The sequence below is a fragment of the Fulvia fulva genome, chromosome 4 (assembly GCF_020509005.1).
Source record: "Fulvia fulva chromosome 4, complete sequence".
Taxonomy (NCBI): Eukaryota; Fungi; Ascomycota; class Dothideomycetes; order Mycosphaerellales; family Mycosphaerellaceae; genus Fulvia; species Fulvia fulva.
The window spans coordinates 19481-32459 of record NC_063015.1 but is presented as its reverse complement, the minus strand read 5'-3'; the positions used below and the strand labels follow the sequence as shown (position 1 = coordinate 32459).

Sequence of the window (12979 nt, the reverse complement as noted above, 5' to 3'; positions counted from 1 at the left end):
CTGGTCCGTTATACAAGCCGAATAGTAGTACTAGACACTCGTAGATACCGTATCGTGTCGTAAACGCCGTTAACTACTCGTGCCCTTTAGCTATTCGTAACTTGTTAAAGGCTGCTATAATGTCTAGCTTCGTAAAGTACTTCTTACCGTATATACGGTTATACGTCTCTTATATTAAGGGAATCGGATACCGGTTCTTAATAGTAATCGCATTCAATCCTCTATAGTCGATATAAACACGTAGCCCACCTCTAGGCTTACGTACTACTAGTACTAGTATAGGAGACTAGCTCGTCTTTTGCCCTACTTTCCGTACCTTCCCTCTAGATATTTGCTCGTCTAGCTATTTCTTAACTACCTCGTTCTCCTTCTTAGCTAGGCCGTAGGGCTTACGGTATAGTGGCTCTTATAGACTATTAGGCTTAATATAAATCTTATGATCTACGCCTAGTCGGTAAGGTAGGAGTCCTTTATAATCCTTAGCTAAGAAAGCGTCCGTAATATCGTAGTATATCGGCGGTAACTTCTCCTTCGGGTTATGATTGAACTGCTTGTTTAAGAATTGGTCTAGATTATGAGTAGCTATTACACTTAGCTTTAGCTCTCCGTCGTCGCTCTTACGCCTAGTAGGCATAATATAGAAGCACTTAGCCCTAGGCCGGTACGTATACATTCCCTACGCGCGTTAAGAAACGCCCTAGTAGTCTACTTCTTCATCGTCTATGTCTTCTAGGTTATATAATAAGACGTTCAGCTCCGCCCCTCCTACTATAAAGCTCGCTACTTCTTTAGTAAAGGGCTCTAGTCCGTACCGTACTAGTGCCTACTTCTTCTTCTCGCGATAGTTTAGGGATTATACTGTTGTCGATGTCTTATTCTATAGACAGTAACTAAAGTAGTAATCCGATCTAAATGCTACCTTGCCTATCTCCTAGAAGATGTTTAGGTTGTGCGCTATAAGCTACGGTAGGCTAAAGACGATGTTATATTCGAGGTCGGTAACGTAGTATAACATTTGCTCGTAATAATCGCCGATAACTACGTCTATAAGGGCCGCGTATATAATCTGCCGTGTAGTAGCCGTTATATCTCCTAGTATTAGTCGTCGGCTTTACGTTAAAGGGATTAGGGGTATTATGTATTTACGTATAAATTTCTAGTTAAGAAAGAGAGAGGTAGAAGTAGAATCTATAAGGCCTCGAGCCTTTCTATATTATATCATTACGGGTAATAATATATAAGGGTATATAGCTAGCTATTGTTTATCTAGTACGTATACCGATATCTTAAGCTCCTTACTATAGTCTATTACCGTCTCTTACATTCCGTGTCTCTTAATCTTATACTCTTTCTGTCCTAGGGAGTTTGGGTGACCGCTATCTACTACGCTTAGGTAGCGGTCGTACCATTTCCCTACTACGGATCGGCGGCTAGGGAACTAAGGTTCGCGTTCGGATTCGGCGTAGTATTACGTAGAGGCGGTAGGCGATAGTCGCTATCGTACCTATATATTAGGCATTTAGGGTTAGTCGATACGTAAGAACCTATACGGTAGCGGTAGCACTTACCCTACTTCTTAAGGTCTTCGCGCTACTTACGGTTAAGCGTAGGTAGGTTCTATAGATATGTCGGCAGATCCTCCTTCTTCTTAGTACTAGCGTACTGTAGTAGGCGCTATACTAAGGTACCTACTATACCGGTAGCGGTACTAGTAACTACGTTACCGTTGTTCTAGTTGTTCTAGCCGCTATTACCGTTCGAGTTACTATTACTATAGGGGCGCTCCTTCTACGGGTATAGTCGATCTGTCTCGTAGAAGCTCTCGTCTAGTACGGTATACTCCTCGATAACGTCTTATATACTGTCTAGGCGGCGGTCGACTTCGCGGTCGCCGAAGGTCTTAATAAAGTACTTACGGTTTAGTCGGTTACGGAATAGTATAAGCTCGGTCTTATCGGTCTATAACATCTAGGCGCGCAACTTCGAGTAGCGTATATAGAAGGCTATAAAGGTTTCGCCTTGTTCTTACTTATAGGTAGTAATGTTAACTATAGCCTTAGTTCCTTTATTACGTATACTATATTAGCGTGTTATCTAATCTAATAACTCTTCTCTAGTCTTGAACTCGTTAAAGGACTACTGTCTAGGCATAGGGATCCTCGGCTTGATACTTCGCTAAGGATTACCTTACGTCTACCTATATATAAAGCGTAGACTATCTACCTTAGTACGGAAGGTTGCTATAGTTAGCTTTAGGAGAACACTACTATACTAGCTATCGAAATTAGGGTCATTATCGTTCTTGAAGTACTTAGGGTTAGGCACACCCTTACCGATCTCTATACCGCGAGTAAGGGTACGGTTAATAGTAAAGAGACGTTCTAGAAGGTTAACTAGTAGTATCTAGGTACGGGTGTTACGTATTCTCGAGTTACGACTATTATTAGGTCCTAGTCGCGGACGGTCGTTATTACGTCCTCGGCTATTATTACTACGGTTATAGTCGTCTCTATCGTTATTACTACTACCGCTACCGCTACCTCTACTAGTAGCTTCGCGATACCTACGTAATAGCTACTCGAGTAAGGTCTCGCGTAGGCGGGAACGAGAGGGTCGGCGGCCTAAGCGGCCCCTACCTCCGTTCTATATAGTGTCTCCTACCTTAAGCCGAGCCTTTAGGTCATCGACTTCTTGTTATAGGGCCTAGTTCTTTACCTTAGCATCTTGTGCCTTCTTCTTCTCCTTCTCGTCGATCTCGCTAAACTGCTTATATAGGTTATTAGCTTCCTTATATTTCTTCTCTAGCTCTTATAACTTAGCTAGGTCGCAATCCTTCTTACTCTTAAGATCTACTACTATTTTCTATATAACAAGCTCTTTACTTCGTAGCATCTTGTAGATACGGTCGTATTTAGTATATAGCGTAGTATACTAGATGTTCTAGAGGTCGTTAGCTCGCTCTATTATATCGAGTTGTCTGCCCTTAGTAATCGCCGTGTTAACTACTTATAGTACGAAGTCGTAGGTGGTCTTCGGGTATTAGGATATAAGGGTCGTAAGGTTGTCTAGGGTAACATTCTAGTATTCGGATACGAGAATGTGTTCTGCCTCGTCGAGTAACAGATATACCTCGTCTAGGTCGCCGCCTAGGTTCTCTTCGAGCTTGAACTCGAACAGTTCTATAAAGTTAATCTTACTACCTTCTTCTCGCTCGAAGGCCTTCTAGTAAGCTTTATTAATCTCTTGTTATAGCGCGACACCGGTGTCTACTATAACCCGCCGGTTATTATCCTATGTCTAACTCTAAGGGAAAGAGGAGAGGTCGGGGAAAAGAGATGTACGCTACTTACTTTTGCCCTTAGGCTTAGGTAGCGGTAGTATACCGCCGTTCGCTATTTATAAAGTTATGTTGTCTAGGTTCGGGGGAGGCGTGACGGTGCCTATATCCTAACTATCTACGAGCGCGCGACTACCTACTAATAATGTCGCTACGTTACGTTGTCTAGGTATCTACGCGCTATACGCCTTACCGTGTTCTATATTCTAATACGACTCTACGCGTCCTCGAGTTCTACGGTTCTATCTATTCCTATTATTACGCGTCCCTTACCTAGATCCGCGATCTAGGTAGAGTAGTAGAACAAACTATAAGGGCGCGCGTATTATAGGGTCCGAACGAGATAGTTATTGTTCTACGAAGCTACGAAAGAGGAGCGCGAGGCGCGGCGAAGTTATAAAGTAAAGCTAAGCCGCGCTAACCCGATACGGAAGGTCCGCGGTTTAGCCGGGCCGACGTAGCTATAGTAGGGGGTCGCGGGCTACCCGTAATAGGTGAATAAACGAGAGGTACGAGTAGGGTAATAAGACGATACGAGTAGGTTAATAAGATAATACGAGCAGGTTAATAACATAATAAGAGCAGGTTAATAAGACGATACGCGGCTAAGAGAGTTTATTCGAGTAGAGTAGAAATAGACAGACATACCCTAAAGCTAATTATAATCCTTACGTTAGTAGCGGTACTAGGTATACCGATTTATAGCGTCGACGCTAACGCCGATAGTAGTACGACTAGCTATAGAGTAATGCTAGTACCTATTACTCGTATTACCCTCGGTAATACGGCTAATATAGCGACGGTATAGTATTAGGCGAGCTTTACGAAGCTTAGGGCGCTCTATAATATTACCGACGTACGTAGCTTTACGAAGCTCGCTAGTAGCGTTCTTATTAAGATAAGCATTTAGCTCGTAAGCTACCTACTTCGTAGTAGACCACGACTACTATTTACTAGCGACTATAGGTCGCCTACGAGTGACTTTCGTCGTACCCGTAGGACGATCTCTCTTCTTCTTAGGAGTAGGTAGCGGTACGCTAAGACATATTAGCTTCGAGGACGTAAAGGGTTAAGAGAACGATAAGCTTGCCGATCGTGTTTAAGGCTAAGGAGTAAGACTTACGTAGAGGAGGGACTAGCCGTGTCGTCTTCGTCGTCGTTATCGTTAGTACTAGTAATATATTAGATCGTTACTCGATACTTAACGTGAAGTGTCTTAACTAAAGCCGAGGATATGATTTAATATATATATTATGGCCGGAGCCTAGATCGAAGTCGCCGCCGCCGACTTTATCGTCGTTATTATCGTCGTTAGGTATACTAGAAACATGTTAGATTGTTACTCGATACTTAACGTAAGGTAAGTACCTTAACTAAGATTAATCAAGACACGAGTCTGACTTATATGTTCTAGCCGGAGCTACCGACTATGTCGTCGTCGTCATCATTGTTGCTAGTAGTTTATTAGATCAATACCGAATACACTATAGGGAAAGCGCCTATAACTAGATAAGGTCTAGGGAACAAGAGAACGAAGTAAAGTACGGTTATACGGACATAGCTATTAACTCCCCTTTGCCTACCTATGCTACTTGATTTGTTGCTCCTATATCGCTTTAACCTGCTCTGTAAGAACAGGTGAGCAGGTTAAAGCGATATAGGAAGCTCTACCTGGCTATAGTACTTCATTTGTGTCATTGGCGATAATGGTCCCTGTGGCAGTAATATGGATACCGTGCAAGTCCCTGTCGGAGTAAGAACTACATAATGGTCCCTGTCGTAGTAATTCTTGACATAATTGTCCCTGTCGGAGTAATTCACCGCATGTCCAATGGTCTCAAGCAGCATCCGAAACCGATCGCGAAGTCATCTCACTTCGTAAGACATACGGAAATCGCTCACGGTGCGTGAACACCTTCAACAGGAATGACAGCGACTTACAGACAGGATCGTCAACCACGCATTTCCGCCTCATCTATGACATCGCAAACATCCCGGCCCATCCTTGCAGCTGCCCAAATAGGGCCTATAGGCGAGTCTCCTCGTGGAGACTATGCAGTTTTCGAAAAAGGCCCTTCGTCCAAACATCGGTAGCCACGAGTCGCACTGGATAGACATGAATCGCTATCTCTCCAAGCCGACGGGCAGAACAGGCCTATCGAGTACTCGAACTTGGTTCTGCCACCACGGCAGATGGTTCCTGCGAGTTGGAGGTCTATTAATCAGCTTGATGTGATGTCCAGAAGTCCGGTGTCTGCACAGGTCCAGAGCAAGTCTCAATCTACCTTGACCCGACTCCTAGACGATGTCGCACTCATCGTCCTTGGAAAAGAAAGACATCGAGGCCACTACATCTCCAGCCTCAGCAGCCGACGAAGATCGGCGAGATCAAAAACATCAACCATGCCAATGCCGAAGCCATCCACCACGCCGACGCCGCCCTCGACTTCCTCCGCCATGAAAACTCCACTCCACCCAACCCAAGTCCCTCGACGTCGAAAAGGCCCTCGGAATAAAGATCGACCGCATGATCATGCCTCTAATGCGGTCCTACTACTGCCTCCAATACCTCAACAAGACTCCACTCACCCACGCAAACGTCATGCCCCTGGAGGGAAGAAACCACCAACACGACCAAAGCCCAACTCTCCAACCTCGCCCCTGATCGTTCCACGTCTCCCACCTGGCGTTTGAGAATCCCGCACGCGGTCGGGATTGCAGCGCTTCCCCACGGCAAAGCATCTCGGCGCTATGGTCTTCCTCCTGGGGCGTCATCGTCATCGTCATCGTCACCGTCACGAGCGTGTGGCATGTAAGCATTACCCAGCGCCGGTGGCTACACGCTACACGGGTCCTTCTCGACGTCTTTGAAAGCGCCGTGGCCCCCAGTTTAATCCTCATCACGAGCACGTGGTAATAAACGCCACGAGCAACCGCCACGGGTCGGGGATCTGGTACCTAGGGCACGCGGGAACGGGCACAATCTTTCCTCGGCAGTCTGGTCTCCTACTGGTTCCAACTCGTTACTACGACTACGTTCTGCAGCTGGCAGATCGTGGTCCCGGTCGTGGGGCTCTTCACCTGCAGCGTGGGGATCTGGACCTTCGTCCTCCTGCCCGATAACCCCATGACCTCGCGCCTCGCGCCTCTCGCACGCGGGGAAGATCTGCGCGATCCAGCGGTTGAGGGAGAACCAAACCGGAATCGAGAAAGGACACCTCAAGGGAAAAGGAGAGCAAGTACGGGAACGTCTCCAAGATCCTCAAACATGCCTCTCAAGCACAATCTACTCTGCATCCCCCCCCTCCCCTCCGTCCCCAACGGCGCGCCGTCTCATCCCTCCTTCCAAGCCACAATCACAATCACAATCACAATCACAACCACAACCATCAAGAACCCCAGCCACGACTCCACCCAAACAGCCCCCCCCCGGCTACATTACCATTATTCCCGCAATCCTCTACTCGACCCACCTCGCTGCCCTCCTCATCCCCCTCCCCGGCGCCCTGATAGCCTTCCTCCCCGAACCCCAACAAAGCCGCCCGGTCAACCGGAAATTATTTACTTGACCCTGACGAACGTGATCGGATCCTGTTTCCCGCTGTTGAGAAGCGGCGAAGCAGCGAAGCGGCGCACTACGCCGGTCACACGAAGAAGGTTACGAGGAATGCTATTTTGGTTGATGAGATTTTTGTTTTGGGGAATATTAATATTGTTGGGCCACTGACATTTAGAGGTGAGGTTGCGTCGGAGTATGTATGTTGCTGCGAAGAGTACGGTTATTGTGGCGTGTGCTGCTGCTGTTGGGCTGGGGTTACTGTGGTGTTGCAGGTGTACTATGTGGGAGTTAACAGAGCGAGGGAAAGGGGGATGGATAGTGGAGCTGAGGGCGATGAAGGACTTGCGTTTGCTGATGTGACGGATCGCAAGAATAAAGCGTTCAGGTATAGACTGAGGAAGTGCATGGAAGGAGAGATGCAGCTTGGGAAGGGTGTCTTTTTGATGTAACAGGACTTTTAAGATACCTTGAGCTTGCACTGAAAACGTGAAAGAAGCATTCTATCGTTTCGTTCTACCTGGCATGTGCACCGCTGCGACCTTTCATCGGAAGTCAGAGGCCAGCGACTCTTACAACCCCAATCGAGCAATGACCAATGATCCTCGTATCGCGCATCAACGTGCCATATTCCATCTCTCATCATCTCGTTTGCTGCGATATTCTTGCGATGCATTTGCGATTCTCTTGCATTGGTGTGCATTGTGCTGCGATGTCGTGCGATGTCTTGCATTGAGTTGCATTCTGCTGCATTGAATTGCATTGCGATGCGCTTAAGCGCGGGACATGACACCCCAGGCGCGGATCTTGTTGTCGGTGTAACCAGCGAACAGGGTCTGGCCATCGGCGGACCATGCGAGGGAGACACACTCTGGGTCACGGGCCTTGCCTCCAGCCTCGATGAAGTCTGGGCGGAGCTCGTCGACCTTGCTCTTCTTCTCGAGGTCGAAGATGACAATCTCCTTGGCGGTGGCAGCGCACAACCAGTAGCGGTTTGGCGAGAAGACGAGGGCGTGGATCTCGTCACCGGCCTGGAGGGAGTAGAGGTGCTTGGACTCGTTCAGGTCCCACAGCATGGTGGTTCCGTCCTTGCCACCGGAGGCGCAGAGGGAGCCGTCTGGGGAGATGGTGACGGTGTTGATGTAGCCGGTGTGGCCGATGTGGTCGGTCTGCAGGCGGCAGGTGGAGAGCTCCCAGACCTGGTGATCGAAGTCAATATCGCGGGCGTCGAATGTGTGATCGATCGACAGTCATGTGTTCGAAGTGAGATCAGTGCGCCGGTGAGGCAAAGTGTGTCTCATGGCCCGTAGGCTCTGAAGTAGCAAATACTTTGTTGTAGCATCATGTGGAGGGGGTGTTGAAGGGAGTGATTGTTGTACATACCTTGACGTACTTGTCCCAACCAGCAGAGACGATGACTGGGTTCTGTGGGTTTGGCGAGAAGCGCACGCAGGAAACCCACTCGGTGTGGCCCTTGTCGGTGATGGTGTACTTGCAGTCGCCGAGGGTGTTCCACAGCTTGATGGTGCGGTCCCGCGAGCCGGAGACGATCTGGCGGTTGTCGGCGGAGAAGGAGACGGAGAGGACGTCGTTGTTGTGGCCGACGAAGCGGCGGGTGGTCTGGCCCGTGGAGAGCTCCCACAGGCGCAGGGTCTTGTCCCAGGAGGAGGACAGAGCGTAGGCGCCGTCGGAGGAGATGACACAGTCGGAGACGATGTGCGAGTGGCCGTGGAGCGAGCGCTTGGGGTAGCCGTAGCTGGTGTCGTCGCGCGTCAAGTTCCAGATGATCAGCGTCTTGTCACGCGAACCCGACAGGAGCATGTTGGGGCTGCGTGTGGTTATGTTAGTATTGTGCTTCTCTTGCGCTGCGACGATGGTGTCGATCTCACTTCTCGAGCGAGGTGGCCAAGCTGGTGACCCAGCCGGAGTGGCCCTCGAGGGTGCCGCGGAGTACGAGTTGCTCAGCCATCGTGTCGGTGTCGGTGTCGGTGTCGTTGGCGGTGGTGGAGGGAGGTGAGGAAGGGGCGGTGGATGTTCTTGCTGTCTTCACGAACAGTCCGCGAAAAGTTCCATGGCCGATTTGAGGTGGGAGAATTGTGCCAAGCATTGAATAGCGGCCGCCTCGGGCCCGACTTCCGCGTCGCACTTGACAGGTGACAGGGCAACACCATCGCCTTCCTTCTCTTCTGTATTGCTCTATCAGACATCATCATGTATGGCGCGTGATACATGTACGCTACGCTCGTATATCCCGGATATATCATTTTTCATGGCTCCCTCGACGGCGATCATGACCACTTGGCCACCATCCAGGGCAGCATCCAGAGCAGCAGCCGCGACGCCCAATCTCAACGGTAAATGGCTGCCACCATGGCACACCGACGTGGTCATCCGGTCTTCCAAAATGTTGATGATGTCACTGGCTACGCCAAATGTGCCTTGCACTGGTCGTCCTTTGTCTTTGTCCGAGCAGCGTGTCTAACAATGGAGTTTGTCCAAATGCGGAGGCTCGGCCACTACTGCACTGTGGAGCTCTGCCATGCTGTCCATCCTACTTGATCGACTTCTACAGGTAAGTCTGTCATGGCAGACAAGGATAAGAGGACCACGAGAGCAACCGCCAAAAAGCAGGATGGCCAGCAAAGCCAGGAGAACTCCCGGGTGACTCGCAGTGCGTCAGCAGCAGCAGCAGCAGCGGCAGCAGATGCTGATAAGGCAGCGGATGACAGGGCTGGTGCATCGAAGAGTACTAATGGGAAAAGCTCCACAGGGGCAAGCAAGAAGCGAAAGAACGATGGTGAAGTTCAGAGCACCAAGGAGGACAACAAGAAGCGCAAGCTGCCCAAGAACGACGCCCTTGATCCGATTGCCGAAGAAGATGAATACGATACAAATGACGCCGGGGCCGCACCTCTTCCGGACGGCAGTGTTGGCGAACAGCATGCAGGTGGCCCAGCGGGCGGCTCAGCTGACGAACCTCCGGAAGAGAAAGATGAAGCAACCCTTGAAGCAGAATGGCGGCAAGGCTGGGACGACTTATTCAAGCTGCTTGAAAGCTCGCCTGAGGGAACCAAGAAGAGTGCACAAGCCCTACGAGAGCGAGCAGAACAAGCTTATGCCTTCAACAAGCTGAAGATATGCGTTCTGGACTTGTCACGCCCACTGAATCGCCAGTATTTCGAAGATCTACGACGAGCAGTCGTGAAAGGGGAGCTTGAGAGATTCGACGATGTGTGGAAAGACTCTCCCGACTTCGATGAGGCTGCGTATGCGAAGGCGCGAGATTTGGCGGATGAGGGTCACGATCCGATTTGGCCTACTCCGCGGAAGGTTGTGCCGCCAGTTGAGGTATGTGTCGGGGTCGCTAAAGCGTTGATTCATGGTCGTATCACTGGTAAGGTGTCAAACACAGCTAACATTCTTTTCTGCAGCCTATTGCGGACGTGCCTTTAAGATGGAAGGCTTCATGGCAGGCGCTCAATGCTGAACTGGTTTCGGTTGCCAGTGCCGAGGTCTTCCGACACATCGCGAAGGACTTTGATACGCTATTCGAAAGAGCGAACTCCCTACGTTGCAAAGATCAGGCTTTTGCTATGGAGCCGCCAGAATGGATAGTAGGCCAGTCGCCTGCCGATTACGTGGAAAAGACGCTACGTCAAGCTGTCATGGACAAGGAACGATCGTACTTTGACCCTCTCTGGGAAGAAGCCATGGACAAGGAGCGCATAGCAGGCAACAAAGTCAAAGCCCGCGAGCTCAAGCAAAGACACGCCAAAATGCGTAGTAAGCTTCTCAAGGGAGATAGGCCGTACCTACCTGCCCTCGAGGATTGCCTCAGTAATTGGATGGCACTTCGTGCCCACGCCAACTTCAGCACTGGCAGGACTCCCGCAAGGATGCAAGCGTTCTCACAGCTGCTTGCAAATGTGAACAGCCTCGACCGCTACAATATCTACATCTCGCCCCCTCCGTGGCCATTGGAGCTATCATGGGAGGAGTATGTACCGATCTTGACGGACACTGTGCTGGCGGAACGTAAACGTCACTACATCCTCGCCTGGGACAAGGAGCGATTTCCAGACGGTCGAGATCACGATGTCGACGAGGTGTTCAACGAGCGGTTCAGAGCTCTGCAAGAACATGTTATGAAAGGTGGAGGCCCATACATGCCGCGTGAGACGGTTCCAGCCGCTCCAGTCGCGGCAGTGGAAGCACCCGAGAGCAAACAGCAGACAGCCATCGACTTAGGCTTCGGCACGCCTGAAGGACTACCAGGACGCTGGAGTTTCAAGGACACACTCGGTGAAGGCACATATGGTCACGCGGGGATCTGGGTACAGTACAGTGATCATGGCACAATAATCACCCGTGTGGTTCTGAAGGACTCATACTTGACCGAAGGCTGGGACAATGTGCGATTCCGTCGTGATATGGGTAGCGCGCATTACGAAGTGATTGTGTCCCGAGCTCTAGCGGGCCTCCCCTCGAACGAGAACGTCGTCCGATACATTGCGGATGCAACGTATGCCAGGTTGAAGATGTATCGCATCTACATGGAATACTGCGAACATGGCACGCTGGAGTCGCTGCTGAAAGAGTATCAGCTATTCAGTCGCAGTAAGCCTGTGACGTCCACTGGCAAGCGCATACAGACGTGAGTCGATCTCTGTCTGTGTCTCGAGATTGAAGATAGCTGACCTTTTCAGGCTTGTACCCGTGCGTGTCATGTGGGCAATTCTTGAGAATCTGACTTCTGCTCTCTGTCTTTTGCACAGTGGCTACCTCCCAAACGATGCGAAGAATAAGCCGCAAAATTGGACACAGTACATGCACTTCGATGTCAAGCCCGTGAATGGTAAGATCAAAAGGTTCCCTCGTGTCTGAAGTGTCATTAACAAAGTCCCAGTCATGCTGAGCAAGCCTCGAACCTCCTGCTGGGCAGATATCCCAACTGTCAAGGTCAGTTGCAACCGAACGATCGCATACTGTACGGCCCACTAACGACCAGGCAGCTCGGCGATTTCGGCATCGCCTATCCCGTAGACGCCCAGCAGAGTGGCAAGATCCTTGGCGGTACCGCAGAGTATCAAGCTCCTGTCAGTACTATACCCCACTTGGCTCACCGATAATAACTAACGAACAAACAGGAACAAGTCCAGTACGGCCTCCCCGGCGCACCCATCGACAACATCCTCAACCGCAACAACCCCACAACCCCGAAATGCGACATCTACTCCCTCGGCCGCATGATGGTCACACTGATGAACCAGGCCTTACCCCCTAGCGTCACGTTCATCACGACAGAGCGGGAGAATCGGTTGAGTGATGCGGCAGATGCGTTTTATCCTGAGGCTATGAAGATTATTGTTAAGAGGTGCACTAGTCTTGGTCCCGGTGATAGACCGACGAGTGCGGAGGTGTATGGGTTTGTTAGGAAAGAGGTGGAGAGGTTTCCGGGGCCGAATGAGTTGCCGCTGAGATTGCAGGGACGGGTGGAGGGGGAGGCGATTTTGTTTCTGCCGGATAGGTATTTGCTTTGGGCTCCTGAGGGGTGAAGATGTCATAAGGAACCTCCCAGAGATGATCCGGTCTGCAGAGGGAGAGTGTGACAGCCGCTGGCTTGAGCGAAACGTGCGAAGTCATCGTACAAGTAGATGAGATATCCATCCGATCCTGGCATCGACCAGCTCCAATCGACGTGATTGGCTTGGTAAATATTGGCGCCAACGGCAAAGCGTACGAAGACGAGCTTCGTGATGAGCTAGCCGACGAGCAGTCGAGAGCTACACGATGAGCTGATGTCGGCGTCCAGGCATTTCGATTGGCATGATTGGCTTTATAGCCAAAGCCGCTGGTGGGAGGACATCCGATGGACGACCAGCTGGACGACGACCTGGATGACGACCTGGACGATCAACGAGGCCACCATGATGAGCTCAATGGCCAAAGCTATCCACATTACATCGATCAGATTGCGAGAATGATTAGAGATGATGAAATGGCGGGAGATAGAAGTTGTAAGATCCCAATTGTACAGCACTATTCCGAAAAGCAGAAGCACTCCCTCCCAACGCCAGCAAGGCAGG

General features: G+C 50.2%; 3 protein-coding genes across 3 annotated transcripts; 2 read left to right on the top strand and 1 right to left on the bottom strand.

Annotated features, from left to right (window-relative positions):
- Positions 1-6464: 6464 nt before the first annotated feature.
- CLAFUR5_03904 (uncharacterized protein) lies at positions 6465-7345 on the top strand (the record flags this gene model as incomplete). The annotated part of the gene is made up of 2 exons (XM_047903052.1): positions 6465-6576; positions 6876-7345. 2 exons carry the CDS (start codon positions 6465-6467, stop codon positions 7343-7345), a joined length of 582 nt encoding a protein of 193 aa, XP_047761310.1.
- A 321-nt stretch (positions 7346-7666) lies between these two features.
- CLAFUR5_03903 (Guanine nucleotide-binding protein subunit beta-like protein) lies at positions 7667-8862 on the bottom strand (the record flags this gene model as incomplete). Its single annotated transcript, XM_047903051.1, has 3 exons — positions 7667-8092; positions 8277-8721; positions 8783-8862. 3 exons carry the CDS (start codon positions 8860-8862, stop codon positions 7667-7669), a joined length of 951 nt encoding a protein of 316 aa, XP_047761313.1.
- A 614-nt stretch (positions 8863-9476) lies between these two features.
- Positions 9477-12448, top strand: CLAFUR5_03902 (uncharacterized protein; the record flags this gene model as incomplete). The annotated part of the gene is made up of 6 exons (XM_047903050.1): positions 9477-10241; positions 10325-11547; positions 11600-11748; positions 11800-11852; positions 11906-11989; positions 12041-12448. 6 exons carry the CDS (start codon positions 9477-9479, stop codon positions 12446-12448), a joined length of 2682 nt encoding a protein of 893 aa, XP_047761312.1.
- Positions 12449-12979: the final 531 nt, after the last annotated feature.